Below are 21,384 nucleotides of genomic sequence, written 5' to 3' on the forward strand. Positions count from 1 at the left end.
CATCGGAGCATTGAGCATTGCCCCTCAACACCTTGGCAACCCGCCATCGCGTCCCAGACCAGCCAATCCTTCCGTCATCAGTCTTCGTGACAAGCATGGGTTTGCAACTGTCTCGTTTGCATTCTCCATGACCCTGTACTAGGGACAATACAAAAAATTCAAATCCACATCTTCAGTCATTGATTGGGTATGTGAAGTCGCTCGATACATTTCATTCGTAGAGCTATTGTATATAGTACAGTATATAGTCGTCATGTGTCTCGTCACCGCTTCAGCGAGCGTAGCCATAACCAGCGCTAAAAGAATGTACGCCTCCCTACTGTACAAATCCCACCCGGGGTATCAAAATGAATGAATTACTTAGTGCTGACTCCACTCAATCGTGTTGAGGTCAACACCCTCCTGAACAAGCTCCCACAACGGACTCAGCTCTCGTAAGAACGTCACCCGCTCCTTGACTGCGTTCAAGACATAATCAATTTCCGAATCAGTTGTGAAGCGGCCAATGCCGAAGCGGATACTGCTGTGTGCGCTCTCATCGCTGCTGCCAAGAGCTCGAAGAACGTAGCTTGGCTCAAGCGACGCCGAAGTACAAGCACTTCCAGAAGAAAGAGCAATGTCTTTCAGTGCCATAAGAAGTGACTCTCCCTCGACATAAGCAAACGATACGTTGACGCAACCGGGATAATGTCGCTCGCGGTCACCATTCAGTGTGGTGTGCTCGAGTGATAGCAGGCCTTCAAGAAGACGGTTTGATAGCGCTGTGATGCGCTTGGTATCATACTAGACAGAATCAGCGCGATGTCCCATCCTGTCATGTATTTGAACAATCAACAAGATCAAGAACTCATAACCCCTGCACATTTGTCAACATGGCGAGTCGACGGCCGAAGCCACCTAACACTCTGAAAGCCATGCATGTATAAAGCAAATAATCATCGTGGTTGTAGAACAGAACACAAAAAGACGTGATACATACCTCCATCTCCTCTTTGCAGATCCGCGCAGCCTCACCCATGCCAATAGCAAGGGGAGGTGCTAATGTGCCACTTCGCAGGCCGCGCTCCTGGCCACCACCACTGATAATGGGCTCAAGTCTGACCCTCGGTCGTCGTCGTACATAGCATGCACCAATGCCTTTCGGTCCGTAGATCTTGTGTCCAGATATTGACATCAAGTCGACGTTCATCTTGTTGACATCGATGGGAATCTTGCCAACAGCTTGCGCTGCGTCAGTGTGGAAGAAAATCTTCTTCGACCGGCAGAGACGTCCAATCTCCTCCACAGGTTGTACCACACCAATCTCGTTGTTCACGGTCATGATACTGACAATAGCAGTGTCTGGACGCATCGCGGCTTCGAGCTGAGCCATATCAATGAGGCCGTTGCTCCCTACTGGCAGGTAAGTAACCGAGAAACCTTCGTCTTGCAAATGTCTACAGCTGTCGAGCACACACTTGTGCTCGGTCTGCGCTGTGATGATGTGCTTCTTCTTGCCTCCTCGTCCGAAAAATCGTGCTACGCCCTTGATACTCATGTTATTACTTTCAGTTGCACCACTGGTGAAGATGATCTCTTTTGGGTCTGCACCAATCAAATTGGCGATGTTCGCGCGAGCTTCTTCTACCGCCGTGTCGGTCTCCCACCCATAGGCGTGAGTTCGCGAATGAGGGTTTCCGTACATGCCGGTCATAAATGGCATCATCTTGTCTACAACTCGAGGATCCATGGGTGTAGTAGCTTGCATGTCCAAGTAGATGGGCCGTGATCCCTGGTCCATTACCGTAGCCTGCTTGAGAATGCCTAATTTTGTCAGTCTTATCAGAGGCGGGGTCGAGGGGCAAATGATTGAATCTTACCAGCACTAGGACTCATCATGGCATCCGCGCCCATGCCTGTTGTTGGCATCGTCGCATCACTTGGCCGCTCACCCGTCTTGTCTAAAAAGGCACGCTGCTCCTGCTTGATCGCTGTGTCGACATTGACCGTCGCCTGCGAAGACTTGCTTTCGCTGACATAGTGACGACGTGCAGCCGCACCAGCGGTGCGTGCAAAGGCTGGCGATGGATAGCGGCGAGAGGCAATGCGCAGGGCCTGCCTCGCGATGGTGGGTGCAATGTTGGGCATAATGAAGGTGCAGTGGTGGAGAGGTGGGAAAGGCAGGTCGCCTCTTAGCTAGCTCGAGCTTTTCCCAATGACTAAGCGGACGAACGGGCCGAGGCACTAGCTGGTCCGTGCATACCCACCACACTCTGCAATTGTCCTCGCCCTGCAGCAGTTGGGCTCTGGGTGCGCGAAAAAAAACAACGGGGATGTCAGGGGTGACAATGTGTTCGCGGCTCGCATACGCACCGATCAATAGTCCGCTTGCAGTGGGTACGGGCATGGTCATCTGCCAGCAGTGATATCCCTCGGTGTGTTCCGGGAGTTCCGAGCAGAGCAGGGCTGCGTGTTGCATAGCCACAAACGTCATTGGGACTTGAGCAGCCACGCAGGCGCTCGCGATCCTTGGTCGCTACCTGCTGCCTCTCCCGATCAATCCACCTCCATACCGTGACTAGAGTTTGCTCTTACTGTGTTCTGCAGATCTCTCTTGCGCACCCATAATAACATACTTCCACCATGAGTTGGAAAGGCCTGACCAAGAGCGTTACCCGAGTACAACAAACTCCCCGCGCTGCTTGGGCATTATGGCTTGCTAACCCAATCGCATAGGCGCCACAAACCTTCAAGCAAAGGTTCAATCTTGTACGTCCCCTCATGTACCACTATACTTCGAGCATTTTTGCGCTCCTCAATCTCTCGAGAATAAAATCCACCTCTAACCGTACGTCTTTTAGGGCGAGATCACCAAAGACCCTATCTATACAGATGCCGAACGACGCTTCCAGGAGCTGGAGAAGGAGACAAAGAAGCTTCATGATGAATCAAAGAAGTAAGCGCTCACTTCAACGCTTTCCTCCGCCAGTTTTTGCTTACATGTCCCAGGTACTTTGAGGCCATAAATGGTACGTTTATACTTCACACGGCCCAGCCAACGCCCGCCTAACCACCCCTCCTAGGCATGCTCACACACCAAATCGAGTTCTCAAAAGCAATTGCCGAGATCTATAGGCCAATATCCGGCCGCATGTCCGATCCCGACTCGTTTCACGATGAAGGCAACGCAGCCGGCATAGAAGCTTGCGAGCAATACCAGGCTGTGGTTCAAGAATTGCAGGAGACGCTCAAACCCGAGCTTGAAATGATAGAGACTCGTGTCATCCGACCTGCCGATGAGCTCCTAATAATCGTAAAAGCCGTGCGCAAGATTGCCGCTAAGCGCGATCACAAGCAACTCGACTACGATAGGCACCGCGCCGCATACAAGAAGATTGAAGAGAAGAAAGATAAGACATTGAAGGATGAGAAGGCCATGTATAAGGCCGAGAATGATTTGGAGCAGGCCACACAAGACTTCAACTATTTCAATGATCTACTCAAGGACGAGTTACCGAAGCTCTTCGCATTGGAAAGAGAGTTCATCAAGCCCCTGTTCCAATCGTTCTACTACATGCAGCTGAACGTGTTTTACACATTACATGAGCGCATGCAACGGCTGGACATTGGTTACTTTGATCTGACCCTGGATATTGAGGCGGCCTATCTCAAGAAGCGCGGGGATACCCAGGAAGAGGCAGAAAAGATATCCATCGTCAAGTTCAAGACTACCGGTGGTCCTCGCGTAGCAGGGGCGAGGCCAGGCCAGTCCAAGTACGCAACAAAGGCCCTGGAAGCCAAAGCTGGTCGAAGTTCGTTATCCGAAGAGACGGAAGCACCACCACCATACAGTCCTGGACCTTCAGCGGCTGCCACCGGCGATATCAAGTCTCCTGCATTGTCATCAGGCTCATGGGGTTCTGCTGCCAAAGCCAAGGGTGCAGCGCCTCCACCTCCAAAACCTAAGCCCTCGCGTCTCAGTGGGGCACCCGCTGCTGAGACCGTCACAGCCCTATACGATTATGAAGCCCAAGCTGAGGGTGACTTGAGTTTCTTGACTGGTGACATCATCGAGATTGTTTCCCGTACACAAAACGACAATGAATGGTGGATTGGCAAAGTGCGGGGGAAGCAAGGACAGTTTCCAGGTGAGTTCCAAGCCAAAAGAAATTCCAAAAGTCAAGTCTAATAGCGTTACAGGAAACTACGTTAAACTGAACCATTAGTCGAGGCTCAGTCCGCCTCCTCGTACCTTGCGATTGTGGGGTAACACTTGTTGAGGCATATTTTCATGGCGCTTCAGGTTTCTTGTTCAATACCATTGTGTTAGATTTGAGCATTCTGCTGTATAACGCATCTCTCAATGATAGTCTTTTTTCATCCAAGTGGAATTGAGTTGTTGATCGAAAAATATCACTAGCCACTCCATGTCACGTACTGGACAGCTTCCTCTTTTGCAGCATGACTGCGCCACAGTTCTGATCAGTTCTAGCGAAGCAAGGGTGGTTGCGTGCCACCCCGCATGACGTCTGTCGGAGATTCTGGAGACCCGCAGCCCGTATCCGCACGCTCGGGTATGCACGCCTAGGGTCGTCCCGGATCAATGCATGTTCTTCTGACGTCTGTAGTTATAACAAAAACAGTGCTCTGTTCGTTCCTTCTTTTGCTTACAAACCCAATTTTGGAAACAACTAATCCACAATGCCGTACGAATCAACCATAATATTCACTCTTGACACAATATGTCCCTGGTATTTTGAATGACCCTCCCCCGCGCCTTGCATAGCCTGTACTCTCACCTGATACAAAGAACACAGGACATACATCGCCTTCGTTCGCCTCAACGAAGCCCTCGACGCCTATCGCTCAGCTAATCCAGACTCCCCCACCAAGTTCACCCTCAAGCTAGCACCTTACCAACTCTACCCGGATTTCTACGAAGACGGCATCGACAAATACGAATGGTACAAGGAGAAAAAGTACAATGGTAGTGACGAGAGAATGAAAGCGTATGCGTATTATATGGGGCTGTCAGGAAAAGGAGAAGGTATAAAGTTTGATTTTGAGGGCGGTTCCATTAGCAATACGCTGCATGCACACCGCATATTGTACTGGCTGCAGAACACCAAAGGACCGGATGCTGCGACAAAAGCGGCACTGAGTCTGTACAGCCAGTATTTCGAACATAGGGCTGATCCTGCGGGTCGCGAGACGCTGGAGAAGGTGTGTATAGCTGCTGGGCTGGGTGAAGATGAGGTGAAGAAAGTGGTGGGGAACCAGGAGGAAGGATTACGTGAGGTTAAGGCGGCGATTAGAGAACAGGCGGGGAATGGGGTGGATAGTGTGCCGTATGTTGTGTTTGAGGGGAAGAAGAGGGATTTTACGCATATTGGAGCGAAGAGTGTAAAGGAGTATGTTAAAGTGTTGGTGCAGGTTGAGAAGGAGTGTGCTTGAGTAGAAGGTGGGTTAGATCATGTGATATTGGCTTGCTTCTGTGCAATTGGATATACAAAAGAATGGTCGGATTGGTGAACACCCTCTACCGTTTATTTGTTTTCACACAATATGCACACAAAGGCACCACAGAGCATAATTTAAAAAATCGTATCGAGTATGAGGTAAACACAAAAACACATTATATTAAAAGAGTGATTACAGCAGCCATGAGGAATCCAGAGGAAGCTTCTTCGGCACCAAACCTCTATCGTCCACGAAAGTATAGCAAGAATAAGGAAAAGTTCCAAGGAATCTAGTCTAGTCTAGTTGTGTTGTGTACCAACTCCATGTGTCATTCTTGATCGCGTAAATAGTCGTAGATTATTTACCGGCAGTCAAGGTCGGAGGTGCGGCCGTCAAAACTGCAGAACCTGTTGTCGGATACGACGGCAAGCTATAGCAGTCAGTTAGTCAAAGTTCATCTTTTAAGAGAAAAAAAAATTAAGAATGAGAATAGAACTCACGTTAATGTATCCACCATCACCACGAGTCCAGAGCGAGTTGTGGCGACCAATATAAAAGCAGTCGTAATCGGTGTTGAGAGCGCCCATGGAGAGCTTGACACTGGCAACATCGGAGATTCCGCCGCGGTTGGCTACGTCCCACTTCATGTTGTAGCAGACAGCTGCGACCCAGCGGTTTCGGTCGGGGTTCCTGGCCCACATGGCGTCGACGGTGGACTGGGTGAAGGTCTCACGGGCGGAGTTCCAGTTGTTGATGGGGAAGAGCTTTTGGAGGAGGCCGCTCATGGCTCCGGCGATTGAGGCACCGGCTCCAATGCCCTCGGCGGCACCGTTGAGACGAGCTCCTGCGCGGCGCTTCTGCAGGTGAGCGTCGGCGTCGGTGTTGACATCAGCATCGGTGTCGGCATCGATATCAGCACCAACATCAGCATCAACATCAGCATCGGCGTCGACATCAACGTTGGTCTTGATACCAACTTTCACAGGAGAAGCATTGAGCACATCAAGTGCCGCCACAGGCTGAATCACTGGTTAGAAACTAAAGTTCTTCTCTTATTGTGGATGGGAACCTACAATGGCAACAGCATTGGAACCCTGAGGGGGATGAGGAACAGCCGCAGCGTTGGTAAGAGCGGCAGTGCCAGCGAGGAAGACAATAGAGAAGCGCATTTTGATTTTCGGATTTGGAATAAAAAAGTAAGTCTTAAAAAGTAAGTCTTAAAAAGTAAAGAGTGAGAGTGGATTACTTGGGAAAAGAGAGTGTGATTTGCTGTGTTAGCGAGTGATGGTTGTCAGTGTGAGTGATGATTCCATTTGAGCGGTCATCCGCACTCCTTATATACAACAATGAACAGACTACTTGAGGCTCTCTCTCGATCGTGAGTCTCTGTTACTTGGATCTGGTACATCGAATTCATCCATGTGGACGCTAATACTGCGAGTCGTTGGTCTAAGAGCTCGGTCCACTTGGTCGTTGTGTCGTCTGTGCCAGTGGTAAGATTGGCCTAAATTAACGTGTATAGAAAAATCATAGTAGTTGCAAACTTAATATTCACCGATTCTTGTGCTTGGTCCCACCTTTTTTAGGGCCATCGACTAGAACATCACTTTTGCGTCTTCTAAAAGGTCTCGCATTGGCTGAGCAGATTGTATGTTCGCCCTGTGTGTTGTAGCTTCATGTATGCCAAACTCAATGTCTGGATGCCTTCTGAGTTCTCTTGCTAGTGTTTGGGTTTTGACAGACTTGCGAATGGGGATGCACAGCAGCCTAAATTTTGTTCAGAATTCACTGATGTAATGCCAACGATAGACTCTCCTAATCTTTTCACCTTGAACCACTGCTCGGTTGTGCAGTAAGATTCTCAAAGATCAGTAATGCTTTGCTGGGCTATCACAAGTGGTGTGGACCCGGAAAATTACTCCTAAGGGCTTGTTCAGCCACTTCATCCTCTAATCAGTTCACCGCTCAGCGAGGAAATTCCCCATAGCAGCTTCATGCTTACCTTTCCCCTCGCTCATTTCTTGTCGCCATTCAACAAGTCCCCTAGATGTCTATTTTCTGCAAGTCGGCCTTGGTGGTTTCGTGTCACCAGATCTTTGCGAGCCTACTAAGCAGGATGCCATGTCTAGAAAGAAAGCCATGAGCCACGACGACACCTTACCAAGACACTCGCAGTAATAACATGCATGCACTGACTTGAAATGCAAGATAATCTCAAGCACCGAGCAAACGTAGTAGGGCTACGATACTTCCTGTCATCTGCTATAGCCGTACATAGAGTTGGACAACTCATCGCCTACCAAACGTTATTTGGCCCCAGTAAAACGGCGGAAAGGAATGACAGGGACCGTGCCAAATGAAATGTCGTCATAGGCTGGCGCGATAGCGGATGTGCTTGGCATATGCCAGTCAAACCATACCCTTAATGACAATGAGCTGGGTGGATTAATTATTCAAAATAGGCACCACTTGACTAGTTTAACTCTGTTGGGGCTGGAGCTAGTGATCCAGCCAAGCATCTCAGAGCTTGTTACTATCCAACATGGTGCCAACGTTAGCGAAGGACTGGCCCGTATAGAGTTTGGATTCTAGCGTCGTCCCCTGCCTCCCGCGTGAAACCATAAAACCAATGGGCGCACTATTCTCCGGCAGGCGAGCCCGGAACTATCAGCACGTATTGTTTTGCAACCATTACTCGGACATTTTAAAACCTTATTACCACCACCACGTTGTTACGATCGAGCTATACAACGGCGTGGTCTTTACGACCAAACTCAATCTTGCAGACCCCAAGTTTTTGAGTGCGACGATCATGTTAGGACTGGAGCTAAAGCCTTCTAGTGATGCATTCCTGTCTTCTAGGCGGCTTCTAGAGTGATTCAAAAGGCGAAATTAGAGTCTGGACACACCTCATTGCAAGCCTCACACAAAACGGCGCTGTAGCTGGAAAATGAAGACTTGGTACGGCAATCGATCGAATTTGCGGTGTATACTTGGTTGGCTTTTTGATATATGCTTTCGAGTGCCTTTGGAACTCTGACAACTCACTGGGTGGGCTACTTAGCAGAGTATAGTAGATTGGAGATTATGATACGAAGGCACGTAATGAAATGGCGAAAAACTTTACAATGTTAAAGTAGACACAGACTCCATTGTCATCCTTTGCAGCTAAAACTGACTAAAGCCCAAGAGCAGATAGAGAAGCAACAACGACCGATTCTGCGGCTTGATCTCATATCCCAATGCAACATAAGGTAAACTCAACCCCACGTCCAATGGAAATCCCCAACTCCCCAGAAGTAACTAATCCACCCGGTTCCTTGGCGATCTTCCAGCCCCTATCACATATACTCCCACAAAGCCAAGAAAGAGCTTGTTGTTTTTCATGGGATCGCCCAACGCACTGTTCAGGCCTAAGCTCTTACATGTGACCAATCTAGCCATGTCTCTTTTACGTGTTGCTCACCTTGCGCACTGGCGCCGGCCAGAATCTAAACTCAATTTCTAGAGAAATTATGGCGTTTAGTGTCGATACAGGAGGTATGAAATTCGTATGCGGAGATGTTCGGTGGAAATGGAGATCGGGAGGCTTGATCGCAATTACTAGTCTCACACAGGCATCGAGGGACGTAAGTATAAGTAGAAGGGGATAGCCCGAGATGAGGAAAGACAGGAATAGCGATATGCATGGAAGGATTTAGGAGGAGCAAGAGATTGGAATCAGGAGTGCTGCTCCATTTGCAGAAGGGGAAAGCGGCTTAATTCAACCCTCTATTGAAAGCTTGTACTGAAAGAAGACCTAGGTGTGTGCTGGGGACCTTTTGTATATAGCTTGTTGTACATGTAGATAGGGTCAGTCAGTGTGTAGTTTATTTATAGGTATAGGAGGCAACAGGAAAGTCACTGTCTGGATTGTTCCGAACGATTGGCAGTTATAACGGGGTGAGTGTGATGGCCGGAATGATTTTTTCGAAAACAGAGTAATATTGAAGGATGTTTGCAATGACATAATACAATGCCATGCGTCCAGCTACCACACACTCCCAATTTTACTCTGACCCAAAGAATCAGATTTTCCAAACTGTGTGGTACGATATATATACATTAAATCTTGAAAGTGCGAATGGTAAGGCTGCAAGATCAATAAGAGAAAGATTTATCGAATTTTGTAGTTAAACAACGAATAGCGCAATGAGGAAAAATATTTCCAAAAATAAAAAAGTCAGAAGCAATGCGGTACGCTGTAATCAACGAAAATCCAGAGAGATCGCCTTTTGAATTGGAACACTTCTTTTCTATATGCTTGTATCGGGAAACTTAGAACAGATTTCCTTTATACGATATATTACCACCATCCCATCAATAGCCATGAGAGTTACTGCAGATTCTATACAGCACACTTCACGATAGTCACGCTCAAGTACACAGCCGATTCAAAAGATTTGAAACGGATAAATATGCTTGTGAGACCATCAGCTTCCCCTTTTTTCCCATTAGAGAATGACAATCTCAGACGATTGGGATTAAGTGGAGGGAATAAGTGAAGAAAAATGCAACACTCACTACGATTTATTTGCTCGAAAGGAAATAGTCAGGCAGCAAAACTTGGCATGAGGCAACAGATTTCACTACAGCGGAATTAATTCCATCTTGTATGTACCATGTAATCGTATTGACATAACCGCAATGCTAAATTTTGGATATCGCAATTACTACATAACTATAGAAACAAAAAGTTCTATCAAGGGTCACATCTTGAATTACTGGAACAGCAAAGCCTTATTCTGTATTCAATCGGAGAATTGAATAGCTACATTGATATATACATACAACCCAAAGCATGATGCTCCAGTCATCTCATACTGCAGTAGTCTGATGACGAACTCAATGCGTAATATCGGAGTTATGAATGATGCTGGTACAATCATACCGCAGGTCCAGGGATTGCAATAGATATAGGAGAGTGGCTGGAAGGTATAGAAAAGCCAAACTGCGTAGTAAGGTGGTGCTGATCTCAAGTGATGCATCGTAGAATGGAGCATGATCTATTCATTCTGAAAGTCTTTGGAGTGGTTTGAGTGTCAACAATGTGCGCCTGGGTCTAACACATCCAAGTTACATGATGCAAAAGCGAAATTTGACGTGTTGAAATTATTCATGCAATTATTTATGATCTAACATGTGCTTGAATTTTTCAATCTGGCTTTGCATTAGTGACTGTGATAGGGAAAAAAAAGTTCAACAAATCCACTCACCTTTGTACTCAGATATTTCTCTACTTCCTCGCTCTTGATTCCTTTCATGCCCCCAGTCTTCCACGCTAGTGGGACCATGGCCACGCGCTCTCGGACGACGACTTCTCTGTTCGGGCCCTCAACCGCTCGAACTTTGTCGGGATTGTTGGTCAAGAGTCTTATTCCCCTATCACCGTCCAGACCCAAATCCATGAGCATGGCTGTAGCTAGGCCGTAACTGCGCGCGTCTGCAGGATGCCTCAACATTATGTTGGCTTCATAGGTGTCGTTTCCTAAATCTTGCAGGTTGTATGCTTTAAGCTTCTCGCCCAGGCCGATGCCACGGCCTTCCTGCCGGAGATAGATGATGGCGCCGCCAGAAGGAGACAGCGCTGGGTCGGCCATGAGGCGCGCAGCCTCGTCAAGTTGCTCGCCGCAATCGCAGCGCGCAGACCAGACAGTCTCGCCTGTGTAGCATTCGGAGTGTATGCGTACGAGGGGTAGTTGTGACGAGGAAACGGGCGGAGCGTCTCCGTTCTCTGACGACGAAGCGGAGGCCGGAGACAAGGATCCATTGGTCTTGTCGCTATGGGCTAATTTACTGTCCAGCATGGGTTTTGGCGGAATACCTTCCGCGCGCTTGAGCTGCTCGACCCGCGAGCTGGTTCTGCCCGGATACAGGCGGCCTACATATGCGCCTCTAGTCATGCGATCCAGCTCCGTCTCTCCCGGGCGTTCTGCGTCGAGGGAACGAGAGCGTATTTGGTTGCCAAAGACGATTGCTAGATGCTCCTTTGTATCGACATTGTTTCTGTACACATGCAACCACATTTCGTGTCCTGTGGTCGTGGGTATGCGCGCGCGCACCTCGCACTCGACCTTGGGGAGTTGCGACAACAGATCTGGGCGGGGGGTGTCGGTGCGGAGCGAGGTATCGACTGGTATAGAGCGGGGTGGCCGGGGATGCGAAGGAGTCGAAACCCCCGGTGTGGCTGGAGGGGTAAAGGCGGGAGAGATGATTGAGGGCGGAGGATTGTGTCGCTCTTGGTTTGTGCCATGGTCCAGTGTGTGCTCATGCGCCGGCGACGTGTGGAAGTCAAAGTCGTCGTTTGCAGCGGTACCAATCTGCGGCGAGAAATGGGGCGGGAATGCGGTCATGGTGGATGGCAGGGCGGAAATGATTCAAAAAAATGGGATTGTGGTCACGAGGAACAGAAGCACATTACCGAGTGAATTGAGTAGAGACAGAGGCAGAGTCAGAGACAGAAACAGAAACCGAAGCAAGAGGTGCAGTGGGGGCGAGCGACTGAATGACATAGCCGAACCCGCAGCGCTCGGGAGTCGTGATTTTGGGATCCGCCTCCGACATTCTACTAACCGCGGCTATGTAAGCAAATTCATGTGGCGCCCAAATGTTCCGGTCAGCAATTAGGAATTCCGCCCTCCCTCACTTGGTCCGCCCCACACCGACTCTCGGAGCCGGACACATACGGGCGAATGGGTGCTTGGAGCATTGCGCCTCCTTGCCATGGCGCCAGTGCAGAGTACTAGATTAACGTCCGTCCCTGTGGGTCGAACATCCTTCCGCAACGAACCACCAACATTGTTCAAGTACCTCACGTCCAAGTTGCAGAGACTTTCAGATCCAAATACATATCAATATACTCTTTAGATCCATCTCTATCTATCGTAATCCTTAAATAGCAAAATTACGGAAATCTAAGGTGCGTACGTAAATCTTTCGCGTTAAGCGTGGAAGCTGCAACAACGACACACCCCTGTTCTACCCTCCTACAGAAACACAACTTGCTCTTTCGGAGATCCTATGTGAATCCTGGTGAGCCAGAAAAGCTATGAATATCATATAAAGATGTGCAGCTTCTGTATAGGTACACCACGAGTTTTTCCGACTTGGTCCGCCGGTCCTTTGCGTTTAACCAAAGGATTTGGAACGCTGACATAGCAGGATTGCAAACGCTTAGCGGCCCACGATGTACACCTGTACTATGCCAAGAGCTAAAGCTGTGGCGCAGAGTTCTGGAAGCTTCTACCTAGATGCTACTTAGGCGCGCAGTTGCCAGCTATTCTTAGAAGCAGACTGGTTGTGGATTCCGTTGGTCTCGCGGTGTTCTGTCGGCGGGAAACTCAGATCGAATCCAAACCTTGTTAACAAGTGTTGCAATTGCGCGGCTACTTTCTTGTCTGTCCTGAATTGTAATAGCAAGCTTAAAGCGCCTCGGTGCTTAGACGCCTGCCAACAGCACCAAGGGCTTCAGCTCCTCTGTAGCTTTCGATGCATACGCGGTTCAGCCTCGTAAGTAGTGCGCGGCGCATGTATGGAGCCACGCCTGACCCCACCTGGGGCTTCACACAGGCTTCACCACCAAGCCAAGAATACAGTGAAAGCCGGCAGCTTCAGCTCGCGACATTTTGACGGATCATAGGGTCTTGCTGGTATCTGAGCTGGTACACCTGCTCGTTGTTTTCTCTGTATGCTGACCATCCATCGGTAGCAGGAAAGCAGCTAACAAGTAGCAAACGCCCGCGCGACTAGGCTGCTACATTCAGCTTTTTGAGTCCTGTTCTCATCGCATGCGTCTACTGCATACCTACACAAACCCATGCGGCTCTTGCACTACAGCGAGAGTGGACAGCTCAGCATCCATAGCTTCGATGATGGCGACATACCCCCCTACGCGATCCTTTCACACACTTGGGGAGCAGATGGCGATGAGGTGACCTTCGCAGACCTCCAGACAGGCGGCGGCGGCAGCAGCAGGAAGCTAGGCTACGAGAAGATTCTCTTCTGCGGAAAACAAGCACGACATGACGGTCTGCAGTACTTCTGGATCGACACATGCTGCATTAACAAGAATGATAAGGCTGAGCTCGCCTTTGCTATCAGGTCAATGTTCCGCTGGTACCGCAACGCAGTTAGGTGCTATGTCTATCTGTCAGGTGTGTCAAAAAGGAAGAGGAAAGCCTGCGACAGAGCCACGGAGCTTAGCTGGGAGCCTGCTTTCAGATCGAGCCGGTGGTTTACGCGTGGCTGGACGCTTCAAGAGCTTCTTGCTCCAGCCACAGTCGAGTTCTTCTCGCGAGAAGGAGAGATCATTGGCAGCAAGACATCGCTTCAGACGATGATCCGCGAGATAACTAGCATTCCGCTTGAAGTGCTTAACGGGGCCCCACTTTCTCGGTTCAGCGTCAACGAGCGGTTGAGGTGGGCAGAGGGCCGGATAACTGGGCGCGTCGAGGACAGAGCATACTGCCTGCAAGGAATCCTCGATGTTGAGCTAGCGCCGGTATATGGTGAGGGCGAGGCTGGCGCTTTTGACCGTCTAAAGCGCGAGATGTACAAGCTAGAACAATGCCTCAAAGATATACGCCAAACAAACCCTCGTGATGATAAGAAGCGCATCGAGGAGACAAAAGGAGGACTGCTAACAGACTCCTACCGCTGGGTTCTGGACAACACCACTTTCCAGCAGTGGCAGCAAGACTCGAACAGCCGGCTGCTGTGGGTAAAAGGTGATCCTGGTAAAGGCAAGACGATGTTGCTCTGCGGCCTTGTCAACGAGCTGCAAAGTTCGATGCCTAGAACTGAGCTTCTGTCGTACTTCTTCTGCCAAGCGACTGACTCGCGCATCAACAGCGCTACAAGCGTGATACGAGGATTGCTGTATATGGTTGTAGATCAGCAACCGTCACTTATGTTACATATCCGCAGAAGGTACGATCATGCAGGCAAGGCCCTGTTTGAGGATGCGAATGCTTGGGTAGCTTTGTCTGAAATCTTCACAAGCATGACGCAGGACAAGGGGCTGAAGACAACTTATCTTGTCGTTGATGCTCTCGACGAATGCGTAGTGGACCTGCCCAAGCTCCTCGATCTTATTGTCTATACTAGCACATTGTCACCTCGTATAAAGTGGCTCGTGTCAAGTCGAAACGAGGGTCGCATCGAGGAGAAGCTCAAATCGATTAGTGATGAAGCAAAGCTGAGCCTAGAGCTGAAGCAGAACGCTGAGCAGGTAGCTCGAGCTGTAGATGCATATATCGACCACAAGCTGTCTTGTCTCGGGTCACTCGGAGAAGCGGATCTGCGAAAGCAGGTGCGAGATGAGCTGCACCAGAAGGCGAACGGCACCTTTCTTTGGGTGGCTTTGGTGATGCAGGAGCTTGAGAAGTCGGAAAGCTGGGACCCACTAGCTGTGGTTGAGGAAGCGCCAGCGGGCTTACAGCAGTTGTACGATCGCATGATGGGGCAGATCCAGCGGCTGTCAGCAAGGAATGTGGACATCTGCCAGTCTCTACTCTGTACTACAGTTGTCGCATATCGTCCGCTCTACCTTGCTGAGATGGGCAGCCTGTACAGGTCGGAAGGTCGAGCTGCAATAGTAGCGGAGACCGTAAGAAAGATTGTGGCCATGTGTGGATCGTTTCTCACGGTTCGCGATGAGCAAGTCTACCTCGTTCATCAGTCAGCCAAGGACTATCTGAGCGACAAGATGCGAGCTACAACCCTTCCGTCCCAGAGCGAGATGCACTATACCCTGTTTACCCAGTCAATCAAGCTACTGTCTAGTAAATTAAAACGCGACATGAGCAATTTGGTCAAGCCGGGCTTCTCAATCGATGAGGTCCGAACTCCTGATCCTGATCCGCTGGCGACCGCGCGCTACTCGTGCATCTACTGGGTCGATCACTTGTGCGAGTCGAAGCCTGAGTCTCTAGCGAGCATTGCTGTTAAACTGCAAGTCCTAGACGTAGTCGACAAGTTTCTAAGAGAGAAGTATCTCTACTGGCTAGAGGGGCTTAGTCTGTGTAAAAGCGTAGGGAAAGGCGTCGTCTCAATGGGAAGACTGTGGTCACTAGTGCAGGTGTGTCGCATAATATTTACACACCTTTCGTTTGACCTAGACACTAACGCTAGTAGGAGATGTGTGACCAAGATAGACTTACTCGGCTCGTTCAAGACGCACGGCGATTCATCATGTACCACAAAGGAGCAATTGAGGGATACCCTCTTCAGACCTATGCATCCGCACTCCTGTTTAGTCCGACAGGCAGTCTAATCAGACAGCTGTTCCAGCACGAAGAGCCAGAAACAATCAGGATTAGGCCAGCTCTGAGCGACGAGTGGAGTGCGTGCCTGCAGACGCTCGAGGGCCATAGCCATTGGGTCAGCTCGGTGGCCTTCTCGCACGACTCGACGCGGTTGGCGTCGGCGTCCTGGGACAAAATCGTCAAGATGTGGGATGCGAGTAGCGGCACGTGCCTGCACACGCTCGAGGGCCATAGCAGTTTAGTCAGCTCTGTGGCCTTCTCGCACGACTCGACCCGGCTGGCGTCAGCGTCTGGCGACAGGACTGTCAAGATGTGGGATGCGAGTAGCGGCGCGTGTCTGCACACGCTCGAGGGCCATAGCAGGGATGTCAGCTCGGTGGCCTTCTCTCACGACTCGACGTGGCTGGCGTCGGCGTCTGGCGACAGCACCCTCAAGATGTGGGATGTGAGCAGCGGCGCGTGTCTGCACACGCTTGAGGGCCATAGCAGTCGTGTCAGCTCGGTGGCCTTCTCGCGCGACTCGACCCGGCTGGCGTCGGCGTCCCGGGACAAAACCGTCAAGATGTGGGATGCGAGCAGCGGCGCGTGCCTGCACACGCTCGAGGGCCATAGCCATTGGGTCAGCTCGGTGGCCTTCTCGCACGACTCGATCTGGCTGGCGTCGGCGTCCTGGGACAGCACTCTTAAGATGTGGGATGTGAGCAGCGGCGCGTGTCTGCACACGCTCGAGGGCCATAGCAGTCGTGTCAGCTCGGTGGCCTTCTCGCACGACTCGATCTGGCTGGCGTCGGCGTCAGAGGACAAGACCGTCAAGATATGGGATGCGAGTAGCGGCGCGTGTCTGCACACGCTCGAGAGCCATAGCAGTTTAGTCAGCTCGGTGGCCTTCTCGCACGACTCGACCCGGCTGGCGTCGGCGTCCTGGGACAGGACTGTCAAGATGTGGGATGTGAGCAGCGGGGCGTGTCTGCAAACGCTCGAGGGCCATAGCAGTCGTGTCAGCTCGGTGGCCTTCTCGCACGACTCGACGTGGCTGGCGTCGGCGTCTGAGGACAGGACCGTCAAGATGTGGGATGCGAGCAGCGGCGTGTGCCTGCACACGCTCGACGTTTGCAAACCTCTTCGCCGCTTATCCTTTGATCCTACTGGTTTTCGCCTCTACACTGAAATAGGTACTATCGACATTCAGAGCGTAAAGATATCTCGCAGGACGGATTTCGCAGAACCTGCGATCCCTATGTACCTAGGCACTAGCTTTAGCTTAGACGGCATATGGATTCAGCATGCTAGCAATAACCTGTTATGGGTACCATCGGAGTATCGACCGTTGCGTGAGGCTGTGTATGGAACTATGGTTGGAGTAGGTGTTGGGTCTGGAAGAGTGTGGATTTGTAGTGTAGACCTTTAGGTCACTCATATATGTTTGTCATAACAAGGCAAAGGTCTGTTTTTCTTTCTTATAGCCTGTTCTTCTAAACCTATATTTTACGGAAAGGGACGGGGATGCACACGAACATATAGTCTCTGTATTGCCGCCTAGAAGCTTCGAGAACCGTTAGAGGAGGTAGCTACTGTTATGCTATATCACTCGATGAATCTAGAATGGTTCTCGCTGTTTCTTGAACTGAAGAGAAGGCACGAGTAACTAAGGGTGGAATAATAGGGTATTTGTGTTACACGGGGTTGGGCTATACTTCTCTAGTCTCGGTCCGGGTTAGGGCGGGGTAGCTGAACGCGGTAGTCCGTGGAGTTGTCTGGCGATCCCAGTGGAAAAGAGTTAGTTATCGGAGTTAACCTTAGTAAGACAATTCAATCTAACTATCACTATTGCTATAGACTAACTAAGTATTAATCTAGGTAAGAGAAGAACTTATAAGAGTTGACCACAACGAGAGTAATAATGAAACCTTTCCATCCTTATATCCTCATTGCTTCCAGTCCTGACATCTCTAGGTGCTGTGGCATCTGTCCTCTTGGCGAGATGTCACTTCTTGGCGAGATGCCAAGTCACGTGGTCAGCGCCCCGCGTTGATCATTACCTTCTGTCGAGGCGCCCGTTGGTCCTCAGACCTGCGACCTCCGACCTCCGACAAGGAGAGAATCCTGCGTGTTACTTGTAACAATTTGGATGTGTAGGTACGATGTAAGCAGATTAAGCATGTTAAGGTAAACGCTTGCAGGAAGCCGCTGGCGTACGCCACAGTTATCTTTAGAAACTAAAGCGGATAGTTATTGTAACGGCGCAGGCAAGACTACTCGGATCAGTATCGGCGGTAGTGTCACTCAGAGGCATATGGGAGTGCGTGGGACATCAAACGAGCCTTGATTCAATAGACACCTATAGGCCTTGTACGAAAGGATATCAAAAATCTATCGAGCTACGGTATGGAGAAGGTGGGGTTTTATATCAGCAGATCTGCCCTTGGCTAGTGCGCGCCCATGTTCGGCTCCCTTTCGGATATCAGTTCAATGTGTACTCGAACCGTTACAAATGCTGGCTATATAATAAGTAGCAGGAGGGCCTTTCTATCAGCACTGATGCACTCAATAGCAGTAACTATAGTGCGCTTGACACCCGCACCCCTACTACCTTGCTAATTATCCTTGCTAACTAAGACTTTTGCAGAGCTAAGCATGCTTAGCATGACTTTAGTTTCGTCCATGTTGTACACGTTTTCTAGCAGTACGCATAGATCCTGTAGTACCTAACTAATTACATTAAACTACTCTACTATCTTCTTATATATATTGTTTCCATGACGCTTCTAGTCTATTAATCTGACACTTCTTAACTGGAGTTTAGGGTGACGCTTCTTAAACGCTCATGGCCAGTTCTTCCCTAGACACTTAATCAAATCGCTCTTCATAGATCGCTGGCGGGTTATGCTGAACGCTAGCGAGCGAAGACACTTAACGCGCATAGGTTGTCTGAGACTAGACATTAGTAGCAGGAACTTTACAAGCGCCTTCTCTTCCTCTTAAGTTAAGTACTGCTAACTCTAAGCCTGCTCTGCTCGCGAGCGTCGTCTAAGCCTATGGTGGATTAGAGTTGAGATAGGGACATTGCTGTGCTCTGATTGAGCAGCACATGTATCACGTATACCCTTAGGCAGACGTTGCGCGAGCGCCTGGCTGGCTGTGTCCATGTTCGTGGTTGTGGTGACTGAGGGATACCTCAAGCGAGAAGCCAACTGAATCCACCACCGGCCTGCTTTAAAGAATAGCCGGCAACACGCAGCACCCGATGGAAGCTTCTAGAGCTCTGCGCCACAGCTTCAGCTTTTTTGGCATAGCGCAGGTGTATATTGTAGGCCGCTAAGCGTTCGCAATTCTGTTATGTTGGCGTTCTAAATCCTCTTGTTAAACGCGAAGGACTAGCACACTAAGCCGGACAAACACGGAGTGCACCTAAACAGAGGCTGCATGTCTTGATATAATATACATAGCCTTGTTAGTTTATTATGCATAATATAGGACTTCCGAACAAGCCAGCTTTGTTTCTATAGAGAGTAGAACATGGGTGTATCGTTGTTGCAGCTCCAATGCTCAACATAAAAGATTCATATACACCCCTTAGGTTGCTGTAATTTTACTATTTAAAGCTTGCGATAGATAGAAGTAAGCCTAAAGAGCATATCGACGTGTACATATGTCTAAGAGCCTCTGCGGCTTGAGCGTAAGATGCTTGGGCAATGTTGGTGGTTCGTTGCGCAGGGATATTCGACCCACAGGGACGGACGTTAGCAGAGTATTGCACATACGCCCTAATGGGCATGGCCCCGATTCTTCAACTTGGACTCATGCTAATTGTACTATGCTTACATACATGTGCTATATAGTACATGCATCCATCAATCTACCATGTCACCCGGCAACATCTGATCCATCCCAGAAAAGAATATAACTCACAAAATGCCTGTTTACTTCCTATGCCGTGCTATGCTTTTAGTCCACTCTGCGCTCTCTGCCCCACACCTCGTCGGCATTCTTCTTGCCCTTGGTCTCTGGAACATACCATGAGACAAAGGCAAAGAAGAAAGCCGATAGCGCCGCAAAGATGAAATAAACTTTGCCGTGCAGCTTCGCGCTCGCTAGCGGGAAGAATTGGGCCACAACAAATGTGGCAATCCAGTTAGCCCCGAGCGCGATGCTCTGTGTCGCATCAACCGCATCCGGACCCACGAGTTCACTCGCCAATATAAATGGTACAGGGCCAAGACCAACAGCGAAGCCGGATACGAAGAGTAGAACTGCAATGGCTGAGAGTACGGGAATCGCCTTGATGATACCAATAGCAAGCAGAAGCGAGCTGGATCCCATAATCGCAAGAGAGCTCAGCAGGCACACTTTGCGACCTAGCTTGTCGGCAAGGGGCGCACAGCTAGCTGTCACGATAATGTTCAACGCCGAGACGGCAAGATTGAGCAGGGCCGAGTTGGATTCGAGCAGACCTGCTAGCAGCGAGACTCCATACATGACGATGCTGTTGATACCACTGAACTGCTGAGCCAACATCACCATGATGACGGCGATGGCGGCTTTTTGATAGTCGGAATGGCGGAAGACCTGCATGATGCTCAAATTTCCTTCTTTGCCAGACTGCTCCGGCCCGGCGTCGGCTGACGCATTAGGGCTTAGTAGCGTTTGCTCCTCCTCTGTGCTCATGTTAGTTTACCATGGCCACATAGCTCGCATATCGAGTGACTGACCGTTGACATGGGGCGAATCTGACATTCCCCAGTCGCGCATCTCATCCTCAATGTCTGCATGTTCGCCACGAATCTTGCGTAGAGTCTTCTTTGCAAGAGACACATTGCCCTGTTCAGCAATGTACTTCGGGCTCTCAACGGACAAGAGCAATCCCGCGCCTTGCACAGCGCCAATGACGCCTCCAATGGCCAGAATAAGCCTCCAATATGAGTCGTGGCTCAAGAAGTAACCCAACAGCTGCGTGATGAGAATGCCAACGTTGCAGCCAATCTGTGTAAAGGCGCCAAAGAAGCCCTTCTCAGCAGGAGGAGCAATCTCTGAGATGTAGAGGGGCACAATCACGACAGATGCTCCCGCCGCGACTCCTGACAACAGCCTTCCAAAAGCCATGACGGCAATGTTTGGGCTCAGGGCCTCAAAGACGGGGCCAACCACGAAGAAGATTGTCGATATCTGCATAGCTCTCAGGCGGCCGAGCCTTGTCGCGAGCGGACCGGCCGAAAGGGCGCCTATGAGGCCTCCGAGCGTGTATAGCGAACCCACGACGCCCCATTCCGTCGGTGTCATCTCAATGCATTGTGGAAGGCTCGGACCTGCGACGGCAGCTGTAATAGAATTTTTCTTGCAACGGATAACATCTTCGGGTGCGTTGAGCTCAGACTAAGAGAAAGAGAGAGAAGGTTAGCTATGCAGCTCGTGGGGAATGGGATGTGAGGTTGGCATATGGGGGACGGACCAGGTGGAAGCCGAAGAGCAGGGGGCCGAGAGTCGCGACGGAGAGGATGTAGACAAAGTAGCCGGTCAAGCTGCTGAACCACGAACGGGGATCCATTGCAGGCTCTGCTGATGGAGGAGAGTCGGGTGGTGGTTGCAGCTCCAAGCTGTGTCTGGCACCTGGGGACGTGCCCGTTGCAGCGGGCGAAGCTTATGT

General features: G+C 50.1%; 8 protein-coding genes across 8 annotated transcripts; 3 read left to right on the top strand and 5 right to left on the bottom strand.

The window, feature by feature from the left end:
* Positions 1 to 185: 185 nt before the first annotated feature.
* COCSADRAFT_41616 (uncharacterized protein) lies at positions 186 to 2,193 on the bottom strand. The gene is made up of 3 exons (XM_007707074.1): positions 1,860 to 2,193; positions 980 to 1,803; positions 186 to 783 (listed from the first exon to the last, which is right to left on the bottom strand). Exons 1-3 carry the CDS (start codon positions 2,125 to 2,127, stop codon positions 361 to 363), a joined length of 1,515 nt encoding a protein of 504 aa, XP_007705264.1. The 5' UTR covers positions 2,128 to 2,193; the 3' UTR covers positions 186 to 360.
* Positions 2,194 to 2,503: 310 nt separating this feature from the next.
* On the top strand, positions 2,504 to 4,422 carry COCSADRAFT_41617 (uncharacterized protein). Its single transcript, XM_007707075.1, has 6 exons — positions 2,504 to 2,658; positions 2,716 to 2,748; positions 2,841 to 2,935; positions 2,989 to 3,008; positions 3,063 to 4,127; positions 4,180 to 4,422. Exons 1-6 carry the CDS (start codon positions 2,623 to 2,625, stop codon positions 4,203 to 4,205), a joined length of 1,275 nt encoding a protein of 424 aa, XP_007705265.1. The 5' UTR covers positions 2,504 to 2,622; the 3' UTR covers positions 4,206 to 4,422.
* A 189-nt stretch (positions 4,423 to 4,611) lies between these two features.
* COCSADRAFT_41618 (uncharacterized protein) lies at positions 4,612 to 5,601 on the top strand. The gene is made up of 2 exons (XM_007707076.1): positions 4,612 to 4,730; positions 4,797 to 5,601. The coding sequence occupies exons 1-2, from the start codon at positions 4,681 to 4,683 to the stop codon at positions 5,431 to 5,433; spliced, it is 687 nt and encodes a 228-aa protein (XP_007705266.1). The 5' UTR covers positions 4,612 to 4,680; the 3' UTR covers positions 5,434 to 5,601.
* COCSADRAFT_128910 (uncharacterized protein) lies at positions 5,597 to 6,734 on the bottom strand. Its single transcript, XM_007707305.1, has 3 exons — positions 6,513 to 6,734; positions 5,940 to 6,458; positions 5,597 to 5,869 (listed from the first exon to the last, which is right to left on the bottom strand). The coding sequence occupies exons 1-3, from the start codon at positions 6,606 to 6,608 to the stop codon at positions 5,801 to 5,803; spliced, it is 684 nt and encodes a 227-aa protein (XP_007705495.1). The 5' UTR covers positions 6,609 to 6,734; the 3' UTR covers positions 5,597 to 5,800.
* Positions 6,735 to 10,118: 3,384 nt separating this feature from the next.
* On the bottom strand, positions 10,119 to 12,014 carry COCSADRAFT_128912 (uncharacterized protein). Its single transcript, XM_007707306.1, has 2 exons — positions 10,695 to 12,014; positions 10,119 to 10,638 (listed from the first exon to the last, which is right to left on the bottom strand). The coding sequence occupies exons 1-2, from the start codon at positions 11,829 to 11,831 to the stop codon at positions 10,603 to 10,605; spliced, it is 1,173 nt and encodes a 390-aa protein (XP_007705496.1). The 5' UTR covers positions 11,832 to 12,014; the 3' UTR covers positions 10,119 to 10,602.
* Positions 12,015 to 13,294: 1,280 nt separating this feature from the next.
* Positions 13,295 to 17,151, top strand: COCSADRAFT_102835 (uncharacterized protein; the record flags this gene model as incomplete). Its single annotated transcript, XM_007707307.1, has 2 exons — positions 13,295 to 15,556; positions 15,613 to 17,151. 2 exons carry the CDS (start codon positions 13,295 to 13,297, stop codon positions 17,149 to 17,151), a joined length of 3,801 nt encoding a protein of 1,266 aa, XP_007705497.1.
* Positions 17,152 to 18,499: 1,348 nt separating this feature from the next.
* Positions 18,500 to 18,919, bottom strand: COCSADRAFT_263208 (uncharacterized protein; the record flags this gene model as incomplete). The annotated part of the gene is made up of 1 exon (XM_007707308.1): positions 18,500 to 18,919. A coding segment is annotated over one exon (177 nt), but the record flags the coding sequence as incomplete, so codon positions are not given.
* Positions 18,920 to 19,439: 520 nt separating this feature from the next.
* On the bottom strand, positions 19,440 to 21,382 carry COCSADRAFT_41623 (uncharacterized protein). The gene is made up of 3 exons (XM_007707077.1): positions 21,190 to 21,382; positions 20,453 to 21,113; positions 19,440 to 20,398 (listed from the first exon to the last, which is right to left on the bottom strand). The coding sequence occupies exons 1-3, from the start codon at positions 21,283 to 21,285 to the stop codon at positions 19,689 to 19,691; spliced, it is 1,467 nt and encodes a 488-aa protein (XP_007705267.1). The 5' UTR covers positions 21,286 to 21,382; the 3' UTR covers positions 19,440 to 19,688.
* Between the last annotated feature and the right edge of the window lie 2 nt (positions 21,383 to 21,384).

This window comes from Bipolaris sorokiniana, assembly GCF_000338995.1.
Source record: "Bipolaris sorokiniana ND90Pr unplaced genomic scaffold COCSAscaffold_18, whole genome shotgun sequence".
NCBI classification, from domain to species: Eukaryota; Fungi; Ascomycota; class Dothideomycetes; order Pleosporales; family Pleosporaceae; genus Bipolaris; species Bipolaris sorokiniana.

Excerpts from the sequence above, each read along its gene's own strand:
- COCSADRAFT_41616 (XM_007707074.1), bottom strand. The coding sequence starts at position 2,127 with ATGCCCAACATTGCACCCACCATCGCGAGGCAGGCCCTGCGCATTGCC. Across the intron at positions 1,804-1,859 it reads CATGATGAGTCCTAGTGCTG|GCATTCTCAAGCAGGCTACG; the intron begins GTAAGATTCAAT and ends TGACAAAATTAG. Across the intron at positions 784-979 it reads TCTGCAAAGAGGAGATGGAG|TATGATACCAAGCGCATCAC; the intron begins GTATGTATCACG and ends GATTCTGTCTAG.
- COCSADRAFT_41617 (XM_007707075.1), top strand. The coding sequence starts at position 2,623 with ATGAGTTGGAAAGGCCTGACCAAGAGCGTTACCCGA. Across the intron at positions 2,749-2,840 it reads TCAAGCAAAGGTTCAATCTT|GGCGAGATCACCAAAGACCC; the intron begins GTACGTCCCCTC and ends TACGTCTTTTAG. Across the intron at positions 3,009-3,062 it reads GTACTTTGAGGCCATAAATG|GCATGCTCACACACCAAATC; the intron begins GTACGTTTATAC and ends CACCCCTCCTAG.
- COCSADRAFT_41618 (XM_007707076.1), top strand. The coding sequence starts at position 4,681 with ATGCCGTACGAATCAACCATAATATTCACTCTTGACACAATATGTCCC. Across the intron at positions 4,731-4,796 it reads CTTGACACAATATGTCCCTG|GACATACATCGCCTTCGTTC; the intron begins GTATTTTGAATG and ends CAAAGAACACAG.
- COCSADRAFT_128910 (XM_007707305.1), bottom strand. The coding sequence starts at position 6,608 with ATGCGCTTCTCTATTGTCTTCCTCGCTGGCACTGCCGCTCTTACCAAC. Across the intron at positions 6,459-6,512 it reads GTTCCAATGCTGTTGCCATT|CCTGTGGCGGCACTTGATGT; the intron begins GTAGGTTCCCAT and ends CCAGTGATTCAG. Across the intron at positions 5,870-5,939 it reads GTGATGGTGGATACATTAAC|CTTGCCGTCGTATCCGACAA; the intron begins GTGAGTTCTATT and ends TGACTGCTATAG.
- COCSADRAFT_128912 (XM_007707306.1), bottom strand. The coding sequence starts at position 11,831 with ATGACCGCATTCCCGCCCCATTTCTCGCCGCAGATTGGTACCGCTGCA. Across the intron at positions 10,639-10,694 it reads AGAAATATCTGAGTACAAAG|ATTGAAAAATTCAAGCACAT; the intron begins GTGAGTGGATTT and ends ATGCAAAGCCAG.
- COCSADRAFT_41623 (XM_007707077.1), bottom strand. The coding sequence starts at position 21,285 with ATGGATCCCCGTTCGTGGTTCAGCAGCTTGACCGGCTACTTTGTCTAC. Across the intron at positions 21,114-21,189 it reads TGCTCTTCGGCTTCCACCTG|TCTGAGCTCAACGCACCCGA; the intron begins GTCCGTCCCCCA and ends TCTTTCTCTTAG. Across the intron at positions 20,399-20,452 it reads AGATTCGCCCCATGTCAACG|AGGAGGAGCAAACGCTACTA; the intron begins GTCAGTCACTCG and ends ACATGAGCACAG.